The sequence below is a fragment of the Diabrotica virgifera genome, chromosome 10, assembly GCF_917563875.1.
Source record: "Diabrotica virgifera virgifera chromosome 10, PGI_DIABVI_V3a".
NCBI lineage: Eukaryota > Metazoa > Arthropoda > Insecta > Coleoptera > Chrysomelidae > Diabrotica > Diabrotica virgifera.
The window spans coordinates 92,860,433-92,886,829 of record NC_065452.1 but is presented as its reverse complement, the minus strand read 5'-3'; the positions used below and the strand labels follow the sequence as shown (position 1 = coordinate 92,886,829).

Sequence of the window (26,397 nt, the reverse complement as noted above, 5' to 3'; positions counted from 1 at the left end):
GGTCCTATAAACCACAGGAAACAAAGCACCGTCAACGGATTCGTAGGCTATTTTTAATTTATATTATTTTTTTATTATATTATTCAGTGGCGGCTCGTGGCTTTAGGGACAGGGTCGGCAGGGCTTTGTCTCCTCAGATAGGTATGCCACCTAATTAAAAGGCTTTAATTTCATAGAAGATTTTTGGTTTTTTTTTTATTTTTTTTTTGTTTTTTTTTGTAAACCTGTTTATAAATTAACTCTAGTCTATGTTGTTTCGAAGTAGCAAAATGGGTTATAACGTCATTGTAAAATTTATTATTGTTTTGGAGAGGTTTTAAAAGTTTTTTTCTATTGACATTTGAGACAAGTTTGACGTTCTCTCTTGTTTCATGGTGTTTCGACAGTACGTTTTGACTCTTTTGAGACAAGAGAAATCCCGTTCATTTGAGGCAGAATTTGCCCACATTTGAGCACAATAATTTATTAAATTCGGGAACAGTTTGTTATACTTAATGAATTGCAGTATATAAAATTAAACATATTTTGTAACTTATCCCACCTTCCAAAAATATTTAGATCAGCATATAAAACTGTTAAGTAATCCATTTTCTTATTTTATTTGATTAAAGTCTGATGGATAATTTTTAATGAACTTGTCTAATAGATATTTTCAAAATTCTTTGGAAATAATATTTGAGTTATCCTTCCACTCAAAAAGGTCCGAAACATTGTTTAAATAATCAAAATGTCAAAAAATGAAGAAAAACTTCGATTTTTTTCTTTGTTTTTTGATTTTAACTTTCAAAGTATTCACTTCTGAGAAAAGTTACACTGACATAAAAGTTGGGTAATTAAATTTCCTACAATATAGGATTAGTTAAAAATTTTAAAAAGTGTCATCCTTGTTGTAAAACAGCAATAATTGCGAAAAAAACATAAAAAATAAGTATTCGCATTTTACGTTTTTCAACCATTTATGCTAAAGTTACGACCTTCATATTTTAACCAGAAAACCTTTATGATATAATAAAATAATACTTTAAATATCATTAAGATCGATTCAATACATTTTGCAAAATAAATTTTGCAATCCAGCTTTTGCAAAAAAAATTAATTTTTTCAAAATGTTGCAGTACTTACAATAAAGCAGATAGCAAGTTGAATTTTTTAACATATAGAAGAAAGGTACAGTATTCTTCTATACGTAAAAATAAATTCAACTTGCTGTCTGCTTTATTTTCAGTTCTGCAACGTTTTGAAAAAATGAATTTATTTGCGAAAGCTGGATTGCAAAATTTATCTTGCAAAATCTATTGAACCGATCTTAATAAAATTCGCAGTATTGTTATATTATATGATGTAGTTTTTCTGGGTAAAATTATGAAGGTTCTAACTGTAGCATAAACGGTTGAAAAACGTAAAATGCGAATACTTGTTTTGTATGATTTTTTCGCATTTATTGCTATTTTGCAACAAGGGTGACAATTTTTAAAATTCTTAGCTAATCCTATATTGTAGAAAATTTAATTACGCAACTTTTATGTCAGTGCAACTTTTCTCGAAAATGAATACTTTTAAAGTTATAATCAAAAAATGAAGAAAAATTTTCCTTCATTTTTTGACGTTTTGGTTATTTAAACAATGTTCCGGACCTTTTTGAGTGGGAGGATAACTCAAATATTATTATATGAGTTATTTTCAATCAATTTCTGCAAACAAATATGAGTCACCTCTCACCGTCCAAATTAATGTTACTAATATTTTTACAGATGCGCCCTGGTCATAAGTACGTGTCTTGTTGCCGTTTGCAGATCACCGCTGCTCTCGGCAGATTGTTTTTCTGCCGTATCGGCTAATATTCCATAGCGTCTTATTACAAGCAAAAGGTCAAAGGATTTCTCTATGGGTACGGCTAGCCGAAGCGGGCCTTGAATTCACACAATCGCAGTCGGGTGTATGGCTGGCTAGGATCATTAATTTGAAAAGTCTCTTACGCACAGCGCACAGGGACCTGTATTATAAAATTTAGTCTGTATTATCTCACAGATATTTTTTTTATTTCACAGAAACGAATATCATCAACTCTGATTAACTTAGGTATATATTTAAAAAAATCTATAATGTGTCCATAAATGTGTGGGGCGGCACTGCCGACCCTGACGAGCCGCCACTGATATTATTATCTACATTATAGTACATATTTATAATATTATGCTTATTAACTACAAAACTAGTGAAAAATATAAGATCTAGTAATTACAAATTAAAAATAAGTAATTAAAAGTAAACAACAACAGAAACTCTGCACTTGTAAAGTTGAATATTGTATAAAAATAGTACTTAATTCCTTTTTGTAAAATCTTTGTAAAATGGCACAATGTATACAAAATTAAGTAAATTGATGGATTACTAGTTTATACTAAGTTAACAGAATAAAACTGAAAAGTATATAATAAATATAACAAAAAAACGTGATGTTATGAAGAAATTAATATAAATGGGTTCATTTATTCATCCTTGCATTTTGTCTAAATAATTATGTCAAATATATTGATTTCACATTCCAGATAAAACCATATAAAATAGAAGTCAGAATAGAAGAAAAACTTACAGAATCTATAGACATAGGCAGTGTAATAAGGCAGGGGTAGGGGAGACCGTTGTACCTTGGACCACGTTTTATGTTTTATCCCGTTAAACACTCAGTTTATTGATTGTTGCCATTATTAAGCATTCATGATAAAGACAATATATTTTTCCTACATCGAGAAAGGTTTTACAAAAATTAAATTCTATATTACTTTTTTTTTATAAATTTTGAAAAATTATGTGCACCATGGACCAAGGTTCATGATGCTCGTGTACCTTGAGACAAACGTCTTGTACCTTGAGACAATGTTTAGGAAAAGGTAACAAATGCGAAATAACAGTTTTATTGACAAAGAAAAATATTATGTTCCTTGTAGTAAAGTTAGCTTAAACAATTAAACATAACATAAATCACAAACATATGTCTTCCAAGCACTTCCTTCAACCCCGGCACATAGATAGTGAGTCCATCGGCCACAAGAGATGCACTTGCACCATTTCCCCCACTGTTGTCAGAATCCTTCGAGCTACTACAGTAAACACATTCTTCGCTTGCACTCTCTTCACTGTCACTAGAAGCAAGAGATAATACTTCGTCGTCTTCTGTTTCAGAAGACGAGTCAATAAATTTCTGTTGTTTTGCTTGCCGTCGTATCTTTTTTTCTCCAGACTTCGATTTTTGTACATATGGGCTTGATGATTTTAAGAAAGTGCCTGTTAAATTCTTTGTTACTTTTCCTCTATTTTTTACCCTTTCCTCTCTCGCTGTTTTTCTTGCTCGTGCTTTTTCTTTTCCTTCTTTTATAACATTCTTTTCTGGAGTATCGGTAGCTCTCATGGTTTTACCTGGTTTTCTTCCACCAGCTTTCCTTTTCCTTGACTGTGCCTTAGGGTAAGGCTGAACTTGTTCCGGGTTATAAATGTTTTAACACATTTTTTCCTGTGGGAGTCGATAGAGCGTCAGGTTCTTTACTTTCGCGCGTAGAATTAGTTGTATTACATGTTGCACCTGATGCAGTAACAGGAGCTGAATGACTTGTGTCACTTGAAGTTCCTGCAACTGAAACGAAAAGACATGTGGAGTGGGTAGGTTCTTCACCTGAAGGTTCTGCAACAGTAACAGACGGTTGGCTTGTATTACCTAAATGCACTACAGGAGAAGCGACAGAATTGGCTGTTTCACTTGAAGTCCCTACTTCTGATGTGGTGTCTACTGAAGCTGGAAGGGGAGAGGTTGTCGATCGATCAGTGACATAGGAAGCTAAGAAATCATCATCTGAAAAAACCCCTTCGTTAAAGGGGTAGATTCCAGATTTACGAAATCCAGAAGTAATATTGTTAGGCGTAAATCCTCGAGGGTAAACCGTTCCGAGAGCTTCAGCAACTGTGTATATATCGAATGTTTTCCCTGCATTGTTGATCAACCACGCTTCAACCGCTTTGTTGTCGTGGGTTTTAAGAGGTGAATAGACTGAAATGTCCAGCGGCTGAAGCTTATGGCTGGAGTGGGGAGGAAACGTAACCACCACTACTCCTGCATCAGAGGCTTTATCTAAGGCTTCTGGAGGAAGGTGTGTTTCATGATTGTCAAGAACAAGTAAACATCTTTTTCCTTAGTGCAACTGGCATAGGTCAGGAAATGATCAAGGAATTTTAAAAAAGTTTCCTCTGTTGACCATCCAGTTACAGATGCAGCTCCAATACATCCGGGAAGCCCTCCAAAAACCATTCTGTCCTTGTAATGCACTCGAGGAAAAATCAATAACGGTGGACCTCCGTTTCCTATTGCATTAACTGCTGCTATCATCGTTACCAGCTGCCCTCTTTCAGCAGACGTTGCACTACCGAGTTGTTTGATCCCCTTAGGTCCGACTATTTTTGATTGGTTTTGGACAGTGCCCAGTCCTGTTTCGTCAATATTCCAAATCCGTTCCGGTGGAATTGGCCCAAATCGTTTATGAACGTCTCTTATGTTCTGAAAAAAACAGTGCACGTTGTGGCGATTGAAGCTCGTGGCACGGCTAAGGCTTGTGGCTTCTGGCCTTCGAATCGAAATCTTGTTAGAATGTCTCTTTAAAAATCCTCGCATCCATTCTTCTCCAGCCATTTCTTCCTCAAGCCATGTTACTGGATAATTTTTTTGATTAGCCTTTGCGAACTTAAATGCCAAAATTCTTACTCTTTTTTTTTTTGTCAGACCATATTGCATTTTAGCGACATTTTGCATGTACGTAACAAGGCTTTGCTCTTCAGTATCACTGAATACTTGTTTCACCGCATAGTTCACATAATATTCAAATTTAACGGCTCCACTGTCCTTGTATTTTTTTAAGTGTCTAGTTATTGTAGACCTGCTCACTTTAAATACTTTTTCCGCCTCTCGAAACGTCATTTTCTTGTCGGGGTCTTCATTATTTATTGCTTCAATTGCATTTTGCAATGCATCAGAATTTATTGGTCCCCTTTTGATACCTGTTTTGCTTCGTGGCATGATGAAGTTCAACCTATAACAAACAAAAATCACTGCAACCTATTGTACCATGAGCCGGTCCAAGGTACAAGATGCCGCTTGGCTTCAAGGTACACGAGTATGCAAAATAAACAAAAATGGCTACCCACACCAAACCTTTCACTAAATGATAAAGAAATTGTGCTCTTTTCACTTACCAATAAACAGACTACTACTCAATTTACCACTGATTAATATGGTTACTGTTTTGAACAATCCACGCACACTTAACTACACTTGAAAATGTTTACTTTTGCTCACAAAAACAAGAAAATTGTCACCACTTCTGATAAACACGGCGGTTGACCATATAACTTAGTAAAACGCAGTATGAACGTCGCATCCCTTTCTAGTTACGACTACTCGGTACTTAGCGGCAGTAATCGGATATTGACAGTGGCGCAAGGTACACCATGGTCAAGGTACAACGATCTCCCCTACTTATTGAGCCCTATTCTCTTCAATTTAATCATGGACGAAATGATCAAATGCGTCAACAACGGGGATACAGAATGGGAAACAAAGAAGTAAATATACTCTGTTCTCAGACGACGCAATATTGGTAGCCCAAGACGAAGATAGTCTGCAAAGATTAATCCACAGATTTAAGATAAGAAGAAAGAATTCAATATGACAATATTTCAGCTTAAAAAACCAAAACAATAGTAATCATAAAGAACCAATCAGATGTAAAATAGAAATTGATGGCATCAGCATTGAACAAGTAATGGAAATAAAATACCTTGTAATCACATTGTCCAACTATCGAGACCTGGACAAAGAAGTGAAAAATCAAGCAGGTACAAAAAGCAAATAGACTGGCACGATGCCTTAATAACACGATTTTGCGAATTCGACCTATTAACACTGAGATGAAGTCAAGAATTTACAAAGCCAGTGTAAGACCAATAATGACATATGCATCAGAAACAAGACCCGATACAGCCACAACACAAAGACTGCTAGAAAGGGCAGAGATGAGAGTAATGAGAAGAATTACAAGAAATACGCTGAGCGACCAAAAGAGGAGTGAAGACATTAGAAGAAAATGTAACTTACAGTGTATAGACTAATGAACACTAAATAGAAAACAAGAATGGAATAACCACATAAGCAGAATGGGAGAAACACGGTGTGGTCAAAATAGTAAGAGATAAATCACCAATCAGTAGAAGTATTGGCCGACCTCGCAAAAGATGGAGCGAATTTTCCATAGAGGTAACAATCCGCCAATGAACAAGCAGAATTGCTTATAAAGAGAAAGAAGAAGAAAAAAATAAACCTAAGTTTATAACAAATAAAGTGGCAACTAGTATGAATGAGGTGGATGACATACATAAACTGGTAGAAATTTAGAAACACTTAAAATCAAATGCGTAAGTTCGCAGAGTAAATAATTAATACACCTGGACACCTTATTGTATAACAGGAACATCGATTATGTTATGTTATGTTGAATGAAATAAAACATTTTAACAGTCAAATACCCAACCGCTAGGGAGTCTAATAATACGAATCATAATTACTGATAATAAATTATTTTTAATGGGAAATAAGCCAAAATTTTACCAAAAAAAAATTATTTTATTAATGTTTCGAAGCCCAAATCGGGTTTCGTTGTCAAAATACAAAATACTACTGTAGTATTTTGTATTTTGTATTTTGACAACGAAACCCGATTTGGGCTTCGAAACATTAATAAAATAATTTTTTTTTTGGTAAAATTGTGGCTTATTTCCCATTAAAAATAGTTTATTATAAAAATGCCACAAGGAAATAGCTTCAGAACAACAATAATTACTGATATACTGACGGCTCTAAAACTGATGAAGCAGTTGGAATGGCCTGTACGGAGGGAAACCAAGCCTAAGCCTTACTGAAAGCCTAAGTAATCACTATACCATCTTCCAAGCGAAAATTTATTCTTAGACGAAGCAACGAAGCACTAAAAAGCCCAAAACGTAGGAATTTTGTGCAGTAAGATGAATCGTCATGCAACTTTTTGCATTCAATTCGAGAGAGTGTCAGACAATTTTGTGCATGAGAAAATGTATTTTCAAAGTGCATCTCGAAGAGATGGAAAATGAAAAATTTAGAACTCGGGAAATATTGGCGAAAATGAGTTCAATTTTTATATTTGGGGGTTTTGGAGGTCAGTGAATACAAATTTCATGACGGCGATGGTCTCCGAGGTACCTGGTGCCCAGGGTGGAGCTCGTCGCCTGGGACGATCGAATAATTCGCGGGACGATCGAATGATTCGGGAAATGACGATTGGATCGAAAAACTGAAAAATACGCGTTTAATATTTTTCAAAAATCTATCGAATGACACTAAACAGGACTTCCCACTCCATCCCCTGGAGGTGCGGCGGGGGTAACTTTAAAATCTTAAACGGAAACGCCCATTTGTTATTACAGATTTGGGTTGTTTACGTAAAAATAAGCAACTTTTATTCGAGAAAATTTTTCGAATTGTGGATAGATGGCGCTATATTCGGAAAAAACGATTTATCGTGATAACACAGATAAATTATAGAAACGGTCTAATATCTCGAGAAATACACTTCCAAATAAAATACCAAAAAATATGGATTTAATATTTTTCAAGGACCTATCGAATAACATCAAACACGACTCTCCACTCCACCCCCTGGAGGTGGGTTGGGGGTAACTTAAAAATCTTAAATGGGAATCCCCATGTTTTATTGCAGATTTGGATTCCTCATGAAAAAATAAGTAATATTTATTCGAAACATTTTTTAGAAATGTTAATAGATGGCGCTAACAAATAGTGTTTTTCCGATTATAGTGCCATCTAACCATAATTCGAAAAAATGTCTCGAATAAAATTACTTATTTTTACATAAGGAATACAAATCTGCAATAAAAATGGGGGCTCCTTTTTAAGATTTTAAAGTTACACCCCACCCCACCTCCAGGGGGTGGAGTGAAAGGTCGTGTTTTATGTTATTAGATAGGTTCTTAAAAAACATAAAAGACCTTTTTTGGTTTTTTATTTGGAAGTGTATTTCTCGAGATATTAGACCGTTTCTATAATTTACCTATGGTATCATGAAGAAATTGTTTTTTCCGATTATAGTGCCATCTATCCACAATTCTAAAAAATGTATCGAATAAGAGTTGCTTACTTTTACGTAAGCAATCCAAATCTGCAATAAAAAATGGGGGCTCCTATTTAAGATTTTAAAGTTACACCGAGTGGGGTGGTCGTGTTTAGTGTCATTCGATAGATTTTTGAAAAATATTGAACACGTATTTTTCAATTTTTCGATCCAATCTTCGTTTCGCGAATTATTCGATCATCCCGCGAATTATTCGGTCGTCCCAGGCGACGAGTTCCACCCTGGGCCCCAGGCACCTCGGAGACCATCGCCGTCATGAAATTCGTGTTCAGTGACTTCCTAAACACCCAAGTATAAAAATTGAACTCATTTCCGTCAATATTTCCCGAGTCCTAAATTTTTTATTTTCCATCTCTTCGAGATGCACTTTAAAGATGCTTTTTCTCATGCACAAATTTTTTGCCGGAGATCAATTTAGTTCACAAAATTGCCTGACACTCTCACGAATCGAATGCAAAAAGTTGCATGACGATTCATCTTTTTTTAGTGCACAAAATTCCTAGGTTTAATGCTTCGTTGTCTCGTCTAGCTATACAGATGTGCCTGCAGATACTAATAAAGATGAATTGCAGAGAAAAATTGATAAAAATTATACCTGATAACCTGTCTTGAACTGTCTTGAGAATTAGATTCGGATCTCAAAATACAACAAAGTAAGTTTACTCTGGGTGCCTGGACATACCTGTCATTGGCATAGCAATAAACACAGCCAAGAGAACAGTATCATACTGGGTTGAACGGATGAAACGTAACCACTGGTACAAACAAATGAGTCTTAAATTAAAACACAGAGTAATCGTAGAAATTCAACTCTCCGCTCTTCATATGCTTTGTGGACTTCAAGAAAGCCTTCAATAGCTGACACATATGTCCATATGTAAAGCACGATACGAAATAGAAATACCAGAAAAAATCATAGATTTCATTGAAGAACTCTACAGTGATACGGTATAACATCTGACCCAATGTGCTAAACGGAGTAAAACGGGGCCATGTTTTATCCTCCTTACATTAGCTTTGGTCTAGCAAACAGTCAAACTGGTCAGAAACCGTCAGCAAACAGTTGGTCAGTGAGAGAACGTAGTACAGTCACCAGTGCTATCCCCTCTACTCGCGCTGGTCCACTATTCCCTGATGGTTTCAAACCGTTTGAAACTGATGCTAGAACAAACCTTATATAACATTATATTGGATTCCATACTATATATTGCCTTGAGTTCTTGTATTTCCAAGACAAATAATCTTCGCACCTTGTTTAATTTGAGGATGGCACTTTTTTGTTGTACTTTTTTAGCCACAACTGATGCATTGGTTATTTTTGGTTTTACCACCATGTTATAAATGTTATACAATGTGTCTGGTTTTAAACCCCACATTTTTCGTTAAGTTACCAGTCAAGTAGTCACCGTTCTTTTGGTTATTTTTCTCTTTCCTGATTCTAATTACTTTCACAAACAATTCAGGTTTAGAAGCACTAATCCATCCAAATTCCTCCTGGTAAATTTTATGATTTTTAACTTCTGTGGATAATGTTAAGCCCCACATTTTAAGTATATTCTGTAACTAGAAACATATCCTGATCAAACAGCCATGTTGGATTGTATATATTTCTGTGCTATTAATTTTGCCTCTATGGCGTTATATCCCTGGATGTGCCAATTATATTGGTAGGCTATGATTACCTGGTTATCCGTATAGCTCAGGACATGATGATGTCGTTACTGAGTCTAGCTGTCAATCCATACATGAACAGACCCACAGGATAGGAGATAAGACTCTCCCGGAGACAAGACAGTTCAGATTACCTGTGCTGATACTGTATCTCTTCTCGGTACGCAACACATGTGGAATTCCATAGAGATTGCAATAGAGATTGCAATGGAGCAATGATGATTGCTCCTCAGAAATCAAGCATAGACTAGCAATGGCCTGAACCGCAACAGCTATATTAATTAAAATATTATGGAAAGACCGAACAATAACAAGGAATAATAAGTTCAGGTTGTTCGGTGCTCTTATTTTTCGCATTGAAACATGAACTCTCAAAAAAATCGATAGCAGTAAGATTCAAGTCCTCGAAATGTGGGTCTAAAGAAGAATTCTAAGCGTGTCCTGCACAGAACACAGAACCAACCTGTCAATTCTGGAAGATTAAGACGGGCTATTAAAAAAAGTAAACTGAGCATACCTAAATTAGGCTACATAGACAGAAGAACTGGGACCATGGAACTAATTTTAGTAGAAGGAAAGGTAGAGGGCCGAAGACCACGAGAAAGATCTCCAACAAGATGGCAGACCAAATGAAGACTGATGGAAAATTCCTACATGAAGCCGTCCATTTGGCAGAGGATCGCAGCCTATGGAGACAGCATGATAACAATATTTAGAGTGACACCACTCCCTGACAAGGAATGAGGGGAGGAGATGCTACTATTATATGATTCGTGGTGTTTGAACCATTATTACTGAAGATATTTTGGAGAGAACATTAAGGCCTAAAAATTTTCAAGTTTGTCATATAATAGACATTCAAAGATTTTGATAAAGAATTTAGAAAAAGTAATTAATTTTTCTATAACTATACCAAACACCAATGAAATGAAAAGCACTTACTTTGCTCCAAACCGTCCACTTTAATTTTGGATACGTCCACATTGGGTTCAACTTTAAACTTAATTGGGGTACTAGGTACCTTTTGTCCTCCGTAGTGAACAGTGAGTTTGTGTGTTCCCGCGAGAACAGTTTCATAATCCACAGTATAGGTTCGATCACCATTGTCTGTCAGTTTCAGAGGAACTTCTTCTCGGGTGCTTTCGTTGACTAGATGGACATCCACATCACCATCGCCAGCTCCTCTGCAATTTAAAATATTTCGTAAATATTTGAAAGTACTTGTAATAATATCCGAAATTTTAAGTATCGACGCAATAATCACAAATCTCTTAGTATCGACGATCACATTAAATTACTAACAGACTCAGTTAGAAACGCACAACTTAAATGTTGCAAGAAAAATGACACCAAACGTGAAAAAATTAGCAAAGGTGCAAAAGCTCTAATGGAAATAAGACGAAACCTAAGCGAGAAAGAATGGAAACAAAGGAGAATATGGAAAACTAATAAGAAGACTTAATATTAATGTAATTACTCCAATAGTAAAAGAGAACAGAGGTTTAATGATAATGAAAAGAGAACTCACACAAAGTAAAAAAGAAATCAAAAATGAATAACCATTTTCAATTTCGTTGCAAAACGAAAATACAGCCGCATCATATTCTAGTCCAATCAGAGAGTGCAGCAAGCACCTCTACCGGTTTCGAAACTTATTAGTCTCTCATCAGGAGGCACATATGCTGCTCTCTCTGATCCAACCAAAACAAACCCCGGCGTGCAGTCACGGATTGCAACGAACGAAATGGCATAGATGCCCTGGCGGCAACTGCTAGCAAAAGACTAAGCTTTCAATCTAATGGCATATAAAACAACATATTGTTATTCTACATCCCACCAGATTGAAAACAATGGGAACCTTCTCTGGTTACACCTCCGAGGCTTCTAAAATTTGCAAGCCATACGGATGCTGAGACTAAGGAAGATGAGGAAATTTTACAATTTATAATTCACGTCCCATCTGCTCAGCGCGGTAAAGTTCCAACGAGAATAGTTCCCTTCGTACTCCAATCAGAGTAAACATGTAAATCAAAAATGAATAACCATTTTCAATTTCGTTGCAAAACGAAAATACAGCCGCATCATATTCTAGTCCAATCAGAGAGTGCAGCAAGCACCTCTACCGGTTTCGAAACTTATTAGTCTCTCATCAGGAGGCACATATGCTGCTCTCTCTGATCCAACCAAAACAAAAACCATTATATGCCATTAGATTGAAAACTTATTTTTTTGCTAGCAGTTACCGCCAGGGCATCTATGCCATTTCGTTCGTTGCAATCCGTGACTGCACGCCGGGGTTTGTTTTGGTTGGATCAGAGAGAGTAGCATGTAGAGGTGCCTGCTGCACTCTCTGATTGGACTAGAATATGATGCGGCTGTATTTTCGTTTTGCAACGAAATTGAAAATCGTTATTTATTTTTTATTTACATGTTTACTCTGATTGGAGTATGAAGGGAACCATTCTCGTTGAAACTTTACCGCGCTGAGCAGATGGGACGTGAATTATAAATTGTAAAATTCCCTCATCTTCCTTAGTCTCAGCATCCGTATGGCTTGCAAATTGTAGAAGCCTCGGAGGTGTAACCAGAGAAGGTTCCCATTGTTTTCAATCTGGTGGGATGTAGAATAACAATATGTTGTTTTATATGCCATTAGATTGAAAGTCTTTTTTTTAAGAAATATACAAACTGAAAGAAATAGACGGAAAGGCAACAACAGAAAAACATAACATTCTGAAAATGACTAGAGAATTTTATAAAGATGTCTATACCAGCCAAACACCAGAGAATTTCACGAGAGAATTTCACAAGAGAATTTCACGACACGAGTAAGGACTCTCATAAATCAGAAGACTGGGGAAGTACTTTTACTCATTATAGTGTCAAAAGTAAGAGCAGCTTTAAAGGGAATGAAGAACCATCGATCGCCTGGTGATGGACTGGTTATTAAGGCAATAAAAGCAGGAGGAGAAATTCTATTAACATCAGTAAGCGAACTGTTTAATAAATGCTTATATATGGGGGTACGATTCCAAAAGAGTGAAACAACGCAGTGATAGTCTTGTTACACAAAAAGGTGATATTACTAAATTAGAAAATTATGGACCAATCAGCCTCTTGACACATATGTACAAACTCTTTATGAAAATCTTAATAAAGAAACTAATACTTAAACCAGGACCGTAACTACCATTGGGGCAACCGGGGCAGTGCCCCGCAGGGGTCCCCTTTGATTGCCCGAGATATTACATTGAATGACAGAGATTGACATCGATTTTAACGAGGAAAATAAAAATATGTATTTTAAAAGCCGATCCCAACAAAATATTTTCAAATGAGACAAATTTAAAAAGACCTTTTAAAAATAACGCAACATAAAGTTTTAATTTTTCACTGGTGAAATTAGTCTTTTCGACTAAAATGCAATTGGAATAGAACAGGGAAACCTGAGGCCTGAGCTAAGCTGGGGCCCCGATACATAAAAATTTAAATTATTACTTAGGAAATTAGTTATTTCGGCGTAATAAAACCTAAAATGCAACCCGAATAGGGGCCCCAGGTCTCAGCTACTTTGTCTTAACCAGTTTACTCCAGACCACGTCTTGTTACGTGAGAGGAACCATATGGTACCACATATTGAAAAGAAAGGTAAGGGTAAGATAGAATCAGCACATTAGGATCACTCCCACCAGTACACTGACCAGCTTCACGGAGTGTGTTTGGCTCACACTGCAGTTGCTTAATGCACCTTAAGGTGAATTTACGTTATCTGTATCGTCAGATACAGATGAAGATGTAATCATTAGCGCTGTTAGTTTTATAGTTACTGCAGGACATGCTGAAAGCAAAAAGAAGAGAGTGGTGCTCACACAGGAGGAAAATTGCGTTTTCAAGGGGTTAAATATAAAACATTTTTCCGAACCCCCCCCCCCCTCCTGCTGGGGGTACATTCCCAGACCTCCCGGTGGGCGACCCCAGATCATGTTTGCCCCGGGGCCCACAACATCGTAGTTACGGCCCTGACTTAAACTTAATTTCTATCAGCCCAAAGAACAGGCAGGCTTCAGGGTAGTACAACATACCACTGGTTCTTGCATTTTTGTAGATTACGAGAAGACTTCAGATTCTGTAGAGGTTGAAACGAAACAGTGCTAAAACCGAATTGATTAAAGGTATACGTCACTAATCAAAAACGTCTATGAGAAAAATTCAGCTTAGGTCCAGATGTGAGACAAGGAGACAATATTTCAGAAAAAATCCGGCTGTTCACGGCAGTTCTAGAGTCAACATTTAAGAACACTAAGAGAAAAATTAAATCATCTGAGGTATGTAGATGATGTTGTATTAATCACAGACAACTTACAAGATACAGTTTCTATGATACATTCGCTTCTTAAAACTCTGTCTGAGAGAGCAGGATTAAAAATCAATTTTGAGAAAACTGAATTTGTGGCAAATCTCGTAATAAGCTGAAAGAACTATTGACAATAATACCATACAACAAACGAGACACTTACACATATCTGGGACACGAGATCAAAATAAGCAGAGAGCACCAAAAACATGAAATAGGTATAGAAGCGAATAGGTCTGACATGGACAGCGTTTGGCAAACAAACTCTCAAAAGTGCAATTCCCATATGTCTCAAGCAAAGATTTATAACCAATATGTTTTGCCTATACAAACTTTAACACTGACAAATAAACTAAGTCTTGTCCAACGAGCCATGGAACGTACAATGCTGGACGTGAGCCTTCAAAACCACATAACAAACCAAGAAATCAGGCAAAGATCAGGAGCTTAAGACGTCATCGAAAGAATCACGACGTTACGTGGAACTAGGCAGGGCACTTGTACTCCAGGGTAATAAGCTAGAAATAGACCATGTTCGGGACACTCAAAGATCCAGGTAGCTGACTACTTTTTTAGTTATTCTAGACCTATAGGAAGAAAACCTACCTATTTCCTGCCTAGAGTTCGCGTCCGTTTTTTAATTATTAACAATTTAGTGTGAAAATCGCGTTTTTCAATTTCTTGCACCCCATTCAAAAGCTAAATAGTTGACATAAAATTACAAAATTCAATTTTTTAGAACATTAAAAAACATTCAAAAAGCCGATTTTTGAAAGGTAAAAAGTTAATTTGTTGCTACGCAAACTGCAAAATAAGTGAAAATCGTTATTTGTTAATAACTTTTACTAAAACTACCTTATAACTTTAATGTTTCACCCAAAGTTGGGTATTGGGGTACCTACTTAACAAACCCTCAAAATTTGAGACCGATCCATTAATTAGTTTAAGAGTTATTCTAATTGTTTATCCCAGAGACCTTTATTTTGCAATAACATAAGACATAAAATAATGAAGATAGGGCAATTCTGCGTATGCAAATTGAAAGTAAACTGATGCTATCAAAATGTACTAAAAAAAGATAAAAACATTATCTAATATAGTCAAAAATCCTAATGTCAAATTTGTGAAATTTTGTAGTTTATAAATATTTAGAATAATTTTAAAAATATTGTCCGTAGAGAAAATCATTTTACATATTAGAAAAGCTGGTATTTTACACGAATTTTTAAAAATGTAGTTCAATTGGTGACTGTAGTCGTGGTAAGTGAAGGGGGCGCTGAGAGCCGACAAATGCACGAGTTCAAAAACTAAAAAAGGCAACTTAAAACTACTATCATTTTCTATATCTCGGGATCTACTGAATATATTTTGATCGTTCTTTTTTTAATGTGTATATAATTTTTCTGTACATTACAAATATGCAATTTGTCTAGACATTTATTAATTAATAAACAGTCTGCATAATTTGTTTAAACAATTTTTTAAAAAATAATTTTTCCCAAAAATCCATGATTTTAATCATACTGTCGTTATTAATCATAGAAAAAGTTAAGGTATACTTTAATAAATAAATTGTCTTCCATAAATAATTATCTAATAAAAATCATTTATTTATTAAAATGTACTTTACTTTTTGTAACTATGATTAAAAAATAGATTTTGTAAAAAAAATATTGTTATAAAAATAAAAAAAAATAAGAATTGTTTAAACAGATTAGACTGTTTAAGAATTCAGAATTAATAAATTTATAAACAAATTGCATATTTGTAATGTACGTAGAATTTACATACAAATTAAAAAAGAAAGATCAAAATCCATTGAGTTGACCCGGAGATACAGAAAATTATAGGTATTCGTTTGAAATTGCTTTTTTGGTATTTTAACTCGGTGGATTTGTAGGTTCCCCCTAGTAATCGTTTGAACTACATTTTTTAAAAATCGTAGAGGGTGCTGTGAAAGTACAATGTTTGTGTAAATTTTTTAAGAAAAAATACAAATCCCCTTCTTTAAAATGGTATTAATGAGATTCCTTAATTATTATAAACAAATTAGCTGTGGATTAAAAAAACATATGGCTAACTTTGTCCCAAATGAACCCAGGCTAAATTTTTTTATTTGCAAATTCGTGTTAAAATACTATCTTTTCGAATATATAAAAATATTGTGAAATAAATATATAAAAAAATAATATATAAAAAATAAACAAATACAATAACTCTTAAACTGTATCGGTCTTAAATTTTGAAGGTTTGTGTACGCCAATATCCAACTTTGGGTGAAACACTAAAGTTCTAAGATAGTTTTAGTAAAAGTTATTAACAAATAACGATTTTCACTTATTTTTCAGTTTGCGTAGCAACAAATTAACTTTTTAACTTTCAAAAATCGGCATTTTGAAGGTTTTTTAATGTTCTGAAAAACTGAATTTTGTAATTTTATGTCAACTATTTAGCTTTTGAACGGAGTGCAAAAAATCGAAAAAATCGCGATTTTTGCACTAAATTGTTAATAATTAAAAAACGGACGCGAACTCTAGGCAGGAAACAGGTAGGTTTTCTTCCTATAGGTCTACAATAACTAAAAAACTAGTCAGCTACCTGGATCTTTGAATGTCCCGAGAAAATCCTTATTACTCTGGACTTGAACTATTGGCTGCTAGAACACAAGATGGACGGTGGACAAGACGAATCATGCAATGGAAGCCCAGAAACTATAAAAGTAGCCGAGGACAACCACCGACTATATAGACCGACGACGTAAAAAGAGTAGAGTGAAGCTAACTAAATGCGGCCCAGTAGAGAATACCGGAAAAAAACTTAGGGAGGCCTATGGCCAGCAGTGGACGCGATTGGCTGATTGATGATGATGATAATGACTTATAATAAAAAATATATTCTTACCTTGCATCGATGTTAAAATGAGTAGGAGTATTTGCTTTGACGCCATCTTGAAGACCAGGTCCGAAACATTGAACTCTAGCAGCGTCTAATGGTTCCTCAACATATACTCTGAAAGGAGAGTTTTTCACGGCTACTCCACCGTAGTTTACTTGAACCGTATGTCTATTTGCGCTTGTTGGAGTATATATACCTTCAAATGAGCCGTCATCCTTTTGAATTAACTTTACTTTTACATTATTCAAGTTTGCATCACATACCTAAAAAAATAGATTTTTCAGAAAGTGAATATTACATAACACAACAATATTAGTTATTTATGTACCAAGGGCATTAAGTAGATGTTTATGTCTGAGGACGACTATCTTACAAACACGAGTGTTTGTAAGTCGCCCAAGAGTATAAACATCTATTAATACTCACGGTGCATACAAACCTTTATATACTAGTTTGTACTTTATATACTATATAGTATATACAGTATATACTTTATATACTAGTTCGTTTTCAAAATCCAAATATTTTTAAAAGTTTAGAAAATTTACCATAGTATGGTACGCAATATCGTCGCTAGGATAATGATAATGTCAAACATAAATAAATAATATCTACTGCTGTAAAACCTAAAAAGCGAATATGCAGGAAAGTTTTGAAATTGCCGACGAAATCGCAAAAAAGCGGAAAAAGCAACACAAAACTTGCTACCGAAGAAATCGAGAGACGCATACGACAGGGAATACGACAAATTACTAAACTGGATGGCAGAAAACAGTGTAGAACATATTAATGAAATTGTGCTGCTTGGATACTTCGGCGATCTCGCTGAAACCTTTTTTCTGAATTCCTTATGGTCCCAATACTCAACGGTAAAGAAAACTTAATGGCAAATAAGAATATTAACATCGCTAACTACTATAAGTTAAGCGAATATTTGAAGCAAGGATCAAAGGGATACCAGCCAAAAAAGTCCAAAGGTCTATCTAGAGAAGATGTTTTAAAATTTATCTATGAAGCACCAAATGAGACGTTTTTAATGAACAAAGTTGCATTAATATTTTGGTGTATTTGATGGTTTACTCCGGTCAACTTACGCATACGAGGCTACAAAAATTACCATCAAGCTGAAAATTGGCAGGATTGTTCAAAATACCATCATAAATGAAATCTAAAAAGTCCTCATAAATCCGACCCGTGCTAAAAATTTTACGCGGGGTCAAAGGTCACCAAATATGGTTTTTAGCGATTTTCACCTAAACGATAAGTTTTACCGTAAAATTAGTTCTAACAAAAAATGTAGATTAGATAATTATCTATAAAAATGCCTTATTACTTTTTTTTTCTGAGAGCCACCGTTTTTGAGATATAACGTTCCAAAAAGTGGTAATCGTCATAATATGCGCACACGTTTACACACCACTTTTGAGGTAGTGTACTTAGCGCGTTTTTTAACGTGGTTTTCCCAGTAGCCCTATTCCACGGATCTGTTATGATTCTGTTTAATTTAAAGCTATTTAATAATTGATATTGGCAAGGGTTAAAAATGATAAAAGTTATATAAAGCGGTATAAATTAAAAAAAAAAGGGAAATTTATCAAACAGGTTCATAATTTTCTAATACTTCTGCTTCCCTTGTTCTTCTTCTCATTGGTCTTCTTCCTCTTCTTCATCTTCTAGTTCTTCTTCTTCTTCTTGTTCTTCTTCTTCTTCTTCTTCTTGTTCATCCTGGGTGCAAGTAAATTGTCCCAATAATGACACATCCCATGGCTCCTCGATAGAATCAAATGAATTCTCAATTGTTGGTGATTCAACATTGGAGCACGACCGGTTTTGAAAATTAGTGCATGCTACCGAACAAAACAGTCCAACTTTTTTGCAACCACATTTAGCGCTACATCCCCTTTTACAGCAAAAAATTGTGTTCAGGAGTTTTTCCGGCGCAGGGGGGAGTAAAGTTTGAATTGGTTCTAATGAACTGTCGACTAATTTCCATCCCAGTCTTTTGGATCTAGCTGATAACCAAGCCACACTTGAACTTGGTAATATACCCGAAAAAGATGTTGATGAGCAGCCGCTGAGGTTGGAGGAAGACAAGATAACTGCACTTGTTTTTTGTTTCGAATACTTTTAAAAAACATGCATATCGAAACTTATTTAAGCACGTAGTTTTCTTAGGCGCTCCATACATAGAGTACTGAAAGCTAATTCCGTTGGAAATAACTTCTTGTGGAGTTGAATTAGTTTTTTTAAAAACTTCAGCACATTCAAGTAAATCTTGTTTTTCAAACATTTTAAAAACAGTTGTTTTACCCCTCCTGAAAAATGCAGATGTCGTATCACAGCCAGTTATTGCGTGTAAAAATAGTATATGATTTTGACATTTTGCAAAAGTAGATAAACTTTTCGATGAATATATTTCCGATTGGTGTTGAGCTTTTCCAGGTTTAAAAAAAAAGATAGTTTTTTCGATTGGAGTTCTACCAGTGAGTAATACGAGCAAGTAGTCTACATCTTCACCTACAACAGTAGTTGTATTTGTTAAATTGAATTTCTCTATGGCTGTTTCAATTATCATTACGTCAGCATCATTATTAGCTTATTTTACCGATATATTTTCAGCAATAAACTTATCTTTCAGCATTGAAATGAACCGAGATTTGTTGTGAGTATTTGCAAGAAATTTCTGTTGAGTGGTAGATACTGTCTTATATTGATCAAATAAAATATTAGAAGATGAAGATGTTGCTGAAGTTCTACGACGTTGTTCTGCAGCTTTAATATTTCTCGTAAAATCATTATAGCCATCAAATAGGACAGTAACTCTGGGACCAAAATGACGCCGTACATACTGAACGTATTTATCCAAGATAACGTTGAATGTTTCTTCGCTATCCCACACAATGCGATGTAATAGATATCCTCCATCAATGATATATGTCGCTTTTATGTTGTTAATATTAATATTTCCTTCTGAAAACAATCGTAATCGTATTGTCTTTCATTATGTTCAAACCCTTCTGAGAAAAGAATAGGTAGGGTGATTAGATTAGCCGACGAACGTGTTTATTCCGACAAAACCCATCTTTACAAATTGAAATAAGGCGCATAAATAAAAAGAATTATTATAAGTTAATACTTTGTCATATCAATTTACTATTTTTGTTTTGATTAAGCCGTAAAATTCAAATAATTCTTATTATTTTCGCGTTACATTCACTTTGTAAAGATTTTTTTGTTGGCACTGTAATATAATACAGCTTATACATTGCATCCCTCGGTAGACCGCAAGCCGTATAGTAGAAACATTATCATATTTATAATCTTATATTATTATGTGTAATATAAGGTTAAGTTGACCGATAGAATATTATGTTTACTTGTATTACAGCTTCAGTGATGTACATATATACCTAGTGTACTAATACATATATTATGACGATTAGAAGTCTTTCAACTTTTTGAATCGTTGTATCTCAAAAACAGTGGCTGTTAGGAAAAAAACGATTAAGATATTTTTTATAGATAATTATCTAACCTACATTTTTTGTTAGAGCTAATTTTACGATAAAACTTACCGTTTCGCTGAAAATCGCTAAACACCATATTTGGTGACCTTTGACCCATCGTAAATTTTTTAGCTCGGGTCGGATTTATGAGGACTTTTTAGATTTCATTTATGATGGTATTTTGAACAATCCTGCCAATTTTCAGCTTGGTGGTAATTATTGTAGCTTCACTCCTATTTTTGAGTCTAACTAGACCGGTTTAGTTGTCGACGGCAAGAACTGGTGAATAGGCCAATAATTCACGTAGGAGATAGAAAAATCAGTTTTGATATTAAACGTACTAGAGACAAAAACCGACAAAAGAAGCGTTTTTACCATTATTGACGAAGAAAAAAATGAATAATTGAAAACTAATGGGATATTACATGTCTTTACGCCCACAAGGTTGTTAGGAAAAAATATTTTTTTCTAAACTATAGACAAGAGCACAGTACTTTACAATCAGTTGGAAAAAATACATTTGGAAAAATCTCCTTCAGCATTGCAAAATATCTGGGTATTAGCCCGATCAGGGAAAGCAAAATTTTACGAAAACCTCCAAAAAATTGAAGGAAGGATGAAAATTTGGCAATAGGTAGTTGAAATTGTCTATTATTATATAAGAAAAAGTTTACAATTCTACATCCCCTCCATTTTACAAAAATTGGAAAATACGGGGTGAAAAATTTTTCTGGGGGTGAAAAAATATACGTTCAAAATAAGTCCGCAATTGGATAAAATGGCTAATTCTAAGTAACTTTTGTTCTATAGAGTTTTTTTACTAAGTCAATACTTTTCGAGTTATTTGCGAGTGAACGTGTTCATTTTTAACCAAAAAAAGAAATGTTTTTGGACGGTTTTTCGGAAATAACTCAAAAAGTAAGTATTTTAGCGAAAAAATATTCTTAGTAAAAATATAGATTATAAAAAATTTTAAAAAATGGTGTATGCGGGAGGTCTGCAGACCCAGTAGAAGCAGAGTTGTAGCTAATGAAATGTAGGTTCTTCTTCGTCAAATTCCAAATCGAATATTTCAATGTGAAATAACCAAAAAACGGAGCACTTTTCGGGGAAAATTTATTACAACTTTTTAAATTGTTTAAAAAAGGTTTATTTTTGTTAAAAAAAAACTTCTATCATTAAAAGTAAGTGAGTTACGCTCAAAATATTGTTGGTCCCTTTTATTTTTTGGTAAAAAAATGGCGAAAATCACCCCTTAATTAGCTTCTCAAATAAAATTAATGGTTACCGCTTTACAAGTTACTTTACTTATGTATTGGTTATATTATCTATAAGTTTTATTGGTTCAAAGTGCTCAGTTTAAAAAAAAATTGGGTTTAAAATAAAATATTTTTTTTAATCTTGAAAAAATCGTAATTGTTTATGGAATTAACTTAAAAACAATTAGGAATACCAAAAATCTCAAAGAGTAATAAAATGTACGTTTTGCTTTTCTGAATATTTTTGATTTTTTGTTTTCTTTTTAGACAAAAATTGATTATGCTATGGCTGTTCAAAATTTACCTAAACTCGTGATTAGTTACTCGTTCAAGGCATTTTAACTACAGCTTTTTCAAAACGAAGCACTTTGAACCGATATAACTTACAGATCATATAAATAATACATAGGCAAAGTAACTTGTGAATTGGTAATGTTAAAATGTATATGTGATGCTAATTAGGGGGTGATTTTCGCGATTTTTTTATAAAAAAATAAAAGGGACCAACAATATTTGGAGCATAATTCACTTACTTTTAATATCACAAGTTTTTTTAAAAAACAAAAATAAACCTTTTTTAAACACTTTAAAAAAGTTAAAATGAATTTTCCTCTAAAAGTGCTCCGTTTTTGGGTTATTTCACATTGAAATATTCGATTTGGAATTTGACGAAGAAGAACCTACTTTTCATTAGCTGCAACTCTGCTTCTACTGGGTCTACAGACTTAATGTATACATTTTTTTAAATTTTTGATAGGCAATATTTTTGGTAAGAATATTTTTTTCGCTAAAATACTTACTTTTTGAGTTATCTCCGAAAAACCGTCCAAAAACATGTTTTATTTTGTTAAACATGAACATATTCACTCGCAAATAACTCGAAAAGTGTTAGTGAAAAACTCTATAGAAGGAAAGTTGTTTAGAATTAGTCATTTTATCCAATTCCGGTCTTACATTGAATGTATTTTTTTCATCTTTGAGAGGGGGGTATTCCCCTCCATTTTACAACGATGTAGAATTGTAAACTTTTCTTATATAATAATAGACAATTTCAACTAACTATTCCCAAATTTTCATCCTTCCTTTATTTTTTTTTTGGGGTCAGACTATTCTTTAATCGGGCTATATGAGCGATCCCAACAAGTATACAGGAGACTTTCTATGTCGAACATCTGAAACTCTTCTGGCAGGCGCTGTGGCCAGTACGACAACGTTGAAGCGGCATGGTGGATGGAAGAGTACGTCAGTTGCTGAAGGATATGTAGAGGATAGTATATCTTCAAAAATGAGGTTTCAGGGATGCGAGCAAGCATACCTTCTGGATCTGGCTTTTCCTTACATAAACTTGATATGCATACAATGAAACTAAAACATGAATCAAAATTTGGTGCTGACTATCTATCACCGGATCTTTCCAGGATTGCCAGTTTTATGATAATTCCACTAAATAATGTTATGTATACCCTTATTCCACGAACATACGCCAGTTTTGGATTATTTCGACAACGAATATTTTACTGTGCAAAATAAGAAGAACGAAAGTAAATTGCAAATTACATTGTTGTTTATTGGAATAATTATTAGCGCCATTTACTTTCGTACTTCTTATGTTGCACAGTAAAATATTCGTTGTCAAAGTAATCCAAAACAGGCGTATGTTCGTGGAATGGCCCATAGTTATAATAATTGAATTCCATCATAATATTTTGTAACTTTAATAATAAATGTTATTAGGAAGTTTTCAACATTTTTTTGTCTTTATACCTGTGCGGGCCATAAAGACAATATTAAAAGAGGAGTACGGCAGGGATGCCTCTTGTTGCCCCTGCTTTTCAACGTTTACTCCGAAAGAATTTTCAGAGATGCAATTTCTGAAAAACAAGAAGGAATAAAATTATGAACGGTGAAGTCATCAATAATTTGCGATATGCGGACGACACAATACTCCAAGCTTCTACTCAACAACATTACGTGATGGTAACCATTACTTAGTAGTGTCGTTGAGAGTTGTAAGGAAGCAAGTCTGGATCTGAATATGCGGAAAACCAAAATACTCGTAATAAGTAAACGACAGAATATAAAACCGTCTATAGATTATCTAAATAATACTAAACTTGAGGAAGTTCATCAAACTATTTACCTTGGATATCAGTTAAACTGTAACGCAGAGTTACGGCGAAATTAGATCTAGGATAGAGCAGGCCAGAAGAATGTCCAAGGTGGTACTATATAACAGAGACCTAAAATTGGCATTGATGATCCGCCTACTTGCCTACTACGTGTTCTTGGTCATACTTTGTGGTGTCGAGTCTTGGACTGTAAATAAAATAGATCTAAATCGCCTCGCGGCTTTCGAAAGGTAGTGCTATGCTATAGAAGAATTTTAAAAGTTTCTTGGGTAGAGAAGATTCGAAACTCGCAATACTAACGTCTCAGCAAGACTACTGAGATTATAAAAAGCATCAAGAAAAGAAAGCTGGAGTATTTCGGACATGTAATGAGAGGTCCCAATTATAGGTTGCTACAAACTATTATGCAAGGGAAAATAGCAGGCAAACGCAGTCCAGGACGAAGAAGAACTTCATGGTTGAAGAACTTGCGAGATTGGTATGGTGTTGATACAAGTATGCTATTTAGGATGGCAGTGAATAAAGTTAAGATAGCTATGATGGTAACCAACGTTCTGAAAGGACATGGTACATGAAGAAGAAAAAGAGCCATAAAGTGCACTTTGTCTTACGCACGGCCATAAAGTATACTATTATGTATCTAATTGGTAACTAAGCAATAAAAACACAATAATGAACTAGTATGACATTAGTTATTTATGTATTAAGAGCGAAAAGTGAGACATTATTGCTTGAGAGTGAGAGTTACCGCTCGACGCGTAGCGGAGAGCGGTAATTACTCGAAAGCAATAATGTCCGTTTGCGCTTGTAATACATACAACATATTTTCTACAATCACTTAATAAAATGAAACTATTTTTAAAGCATTAACTTTATTGTAACTATTTTATATCTGTCATTATAATGTCATAACATTAACTTTTATATCTTTCAGTTTGAATGTTCAATGTGTTTGTATTGTATGGTTGTACGGTTGCTACGGACGATGAGTGTAAAATCAAACTTTACGCGCTAGAGCGATAAAGTGACGGTACTCAGTAAACGTCAACTTTTCATTGCCATTGACAAGCGAAAGAGTCTTCTTTATCAAGTGATTGTAGAAAATATATATATATATATATATATATATATATATATATATATATATATATATATATATATATATATATATATATATATATATATATATATATATATATATATATATATATATATATATCCTCCCAGAAAATGATCTTACCTTTACATCCAGGGGGGCAGGACCCGCTTCACTAGTATCTATAACAAATTTAGTCGGAGTATTGGTGTGAACTCCGCCTGACTGAACACCTGGTCCACTAACCAGGACTTTTTCAGGATAGTAATCTGTATGAGGCAAAATTTGAGCAATATACGGACTACCAGGAATGTCTTCATTGTCACATAGTATATGTACAGCGTATTCGCCAGGTGCAGTAGGATAATATTTAACATCAGCTGAGCCATCACCATTATCGAGGCATTCTATTTTAGCTTGTGAAGGACCTTGTATACTAAAGCCTAAAGCTCCAGTTTCTCCATTTGTTTCAACTGTGAAAAGTGCTGCGGAGCTGACTAATCCTCCTTTCAACCCGGGTCCATAGGCCCTAATAAGTGTTTCTTTATAGGGTCCCACACCAATTTCAAATGGAGATTTGTAAATCTCATTTCCACCAAATTTGATCATAATAACGTATTTTCCTTCTCTTAGGGGATGATAAACGGCATGATATGTATGCTCATCTACCTTTTTAATAGTACAATTTTCGTGTATACCATCTGGACCTATTATTTGGACTTCTGGGACTCCTTCACCAGCTCCTTCAGTATGAATCTTAAAGTCGGCTTCATCCTTTACTCTAATGCCCTGCGGTTGAAGCCCACGTCCACTTGCTTTGACTTTGCGAGCATCTGACGCTGGGGAAACTCTTACCCCGAATGGACTATTTGGAATGGGTTTACCAGCGAAAAATATATTAACGGAATGTAGACCAAGAAGTGGGGAGACGTAGCCGCAGCGCCATACATCAGGAGCTGTCTGTTGAACCTTGACAGGAACGGTACTCTTATTTTCGGAGGGATCTAAGATTATTACCTCAGGCACACCATTTCCAGCATCTAAAAAACAAATTTATAATTTAATTTGAGCAATATTCGTAAAACACTACAATATATGGAGTGAAAAACATAATATCTTAGTACTATACATAAAAAGGGAGATAAAAACAATTGTGAAAATTACCCAGGAATAGCTGTATCCGGATCTATGAGTGGAATATACACAAAGGTTTTGCAGAATCGAATCGAGGAAGGGTATTTAGACAATACAAAAAAGATGGC

General features: G+C 34.6%; 1 protein-coding gene across 3 annotated transcripts in view; it reads right to left on the bottom strand.

Annotated features, from left to right (window-relative positions):
* Positions 1-26,397, bottom strand: part of LOC126893461 (filamin-A) — a 510,728-nt gene that overhangs the window by 269,979 nt on the left and 214,352 nt on the right. For all 3 annotated transcript variants that reach the window (XM_050663672.1, XM_050663673.1, XM_050663674.1), the window contains exons 7-9: positions 25,280-26,175; positions 17,152-17,408; positions 10,839-11,080 (exon numbers count right to left, since the gene is read on the bottom strand). In XM_050663672.1, coding sequence (XP_050519629.1) covers positions 10,839-11,080; positions 17,152-17,408; positions 25,280-26,175 — 1,395 coding nt within the window. The remainder of the gene's footprint in view (positions 1-10,838; positions 11,081-17,151; positions 17,409-25,279; positions 26,176-26,397) is intronic.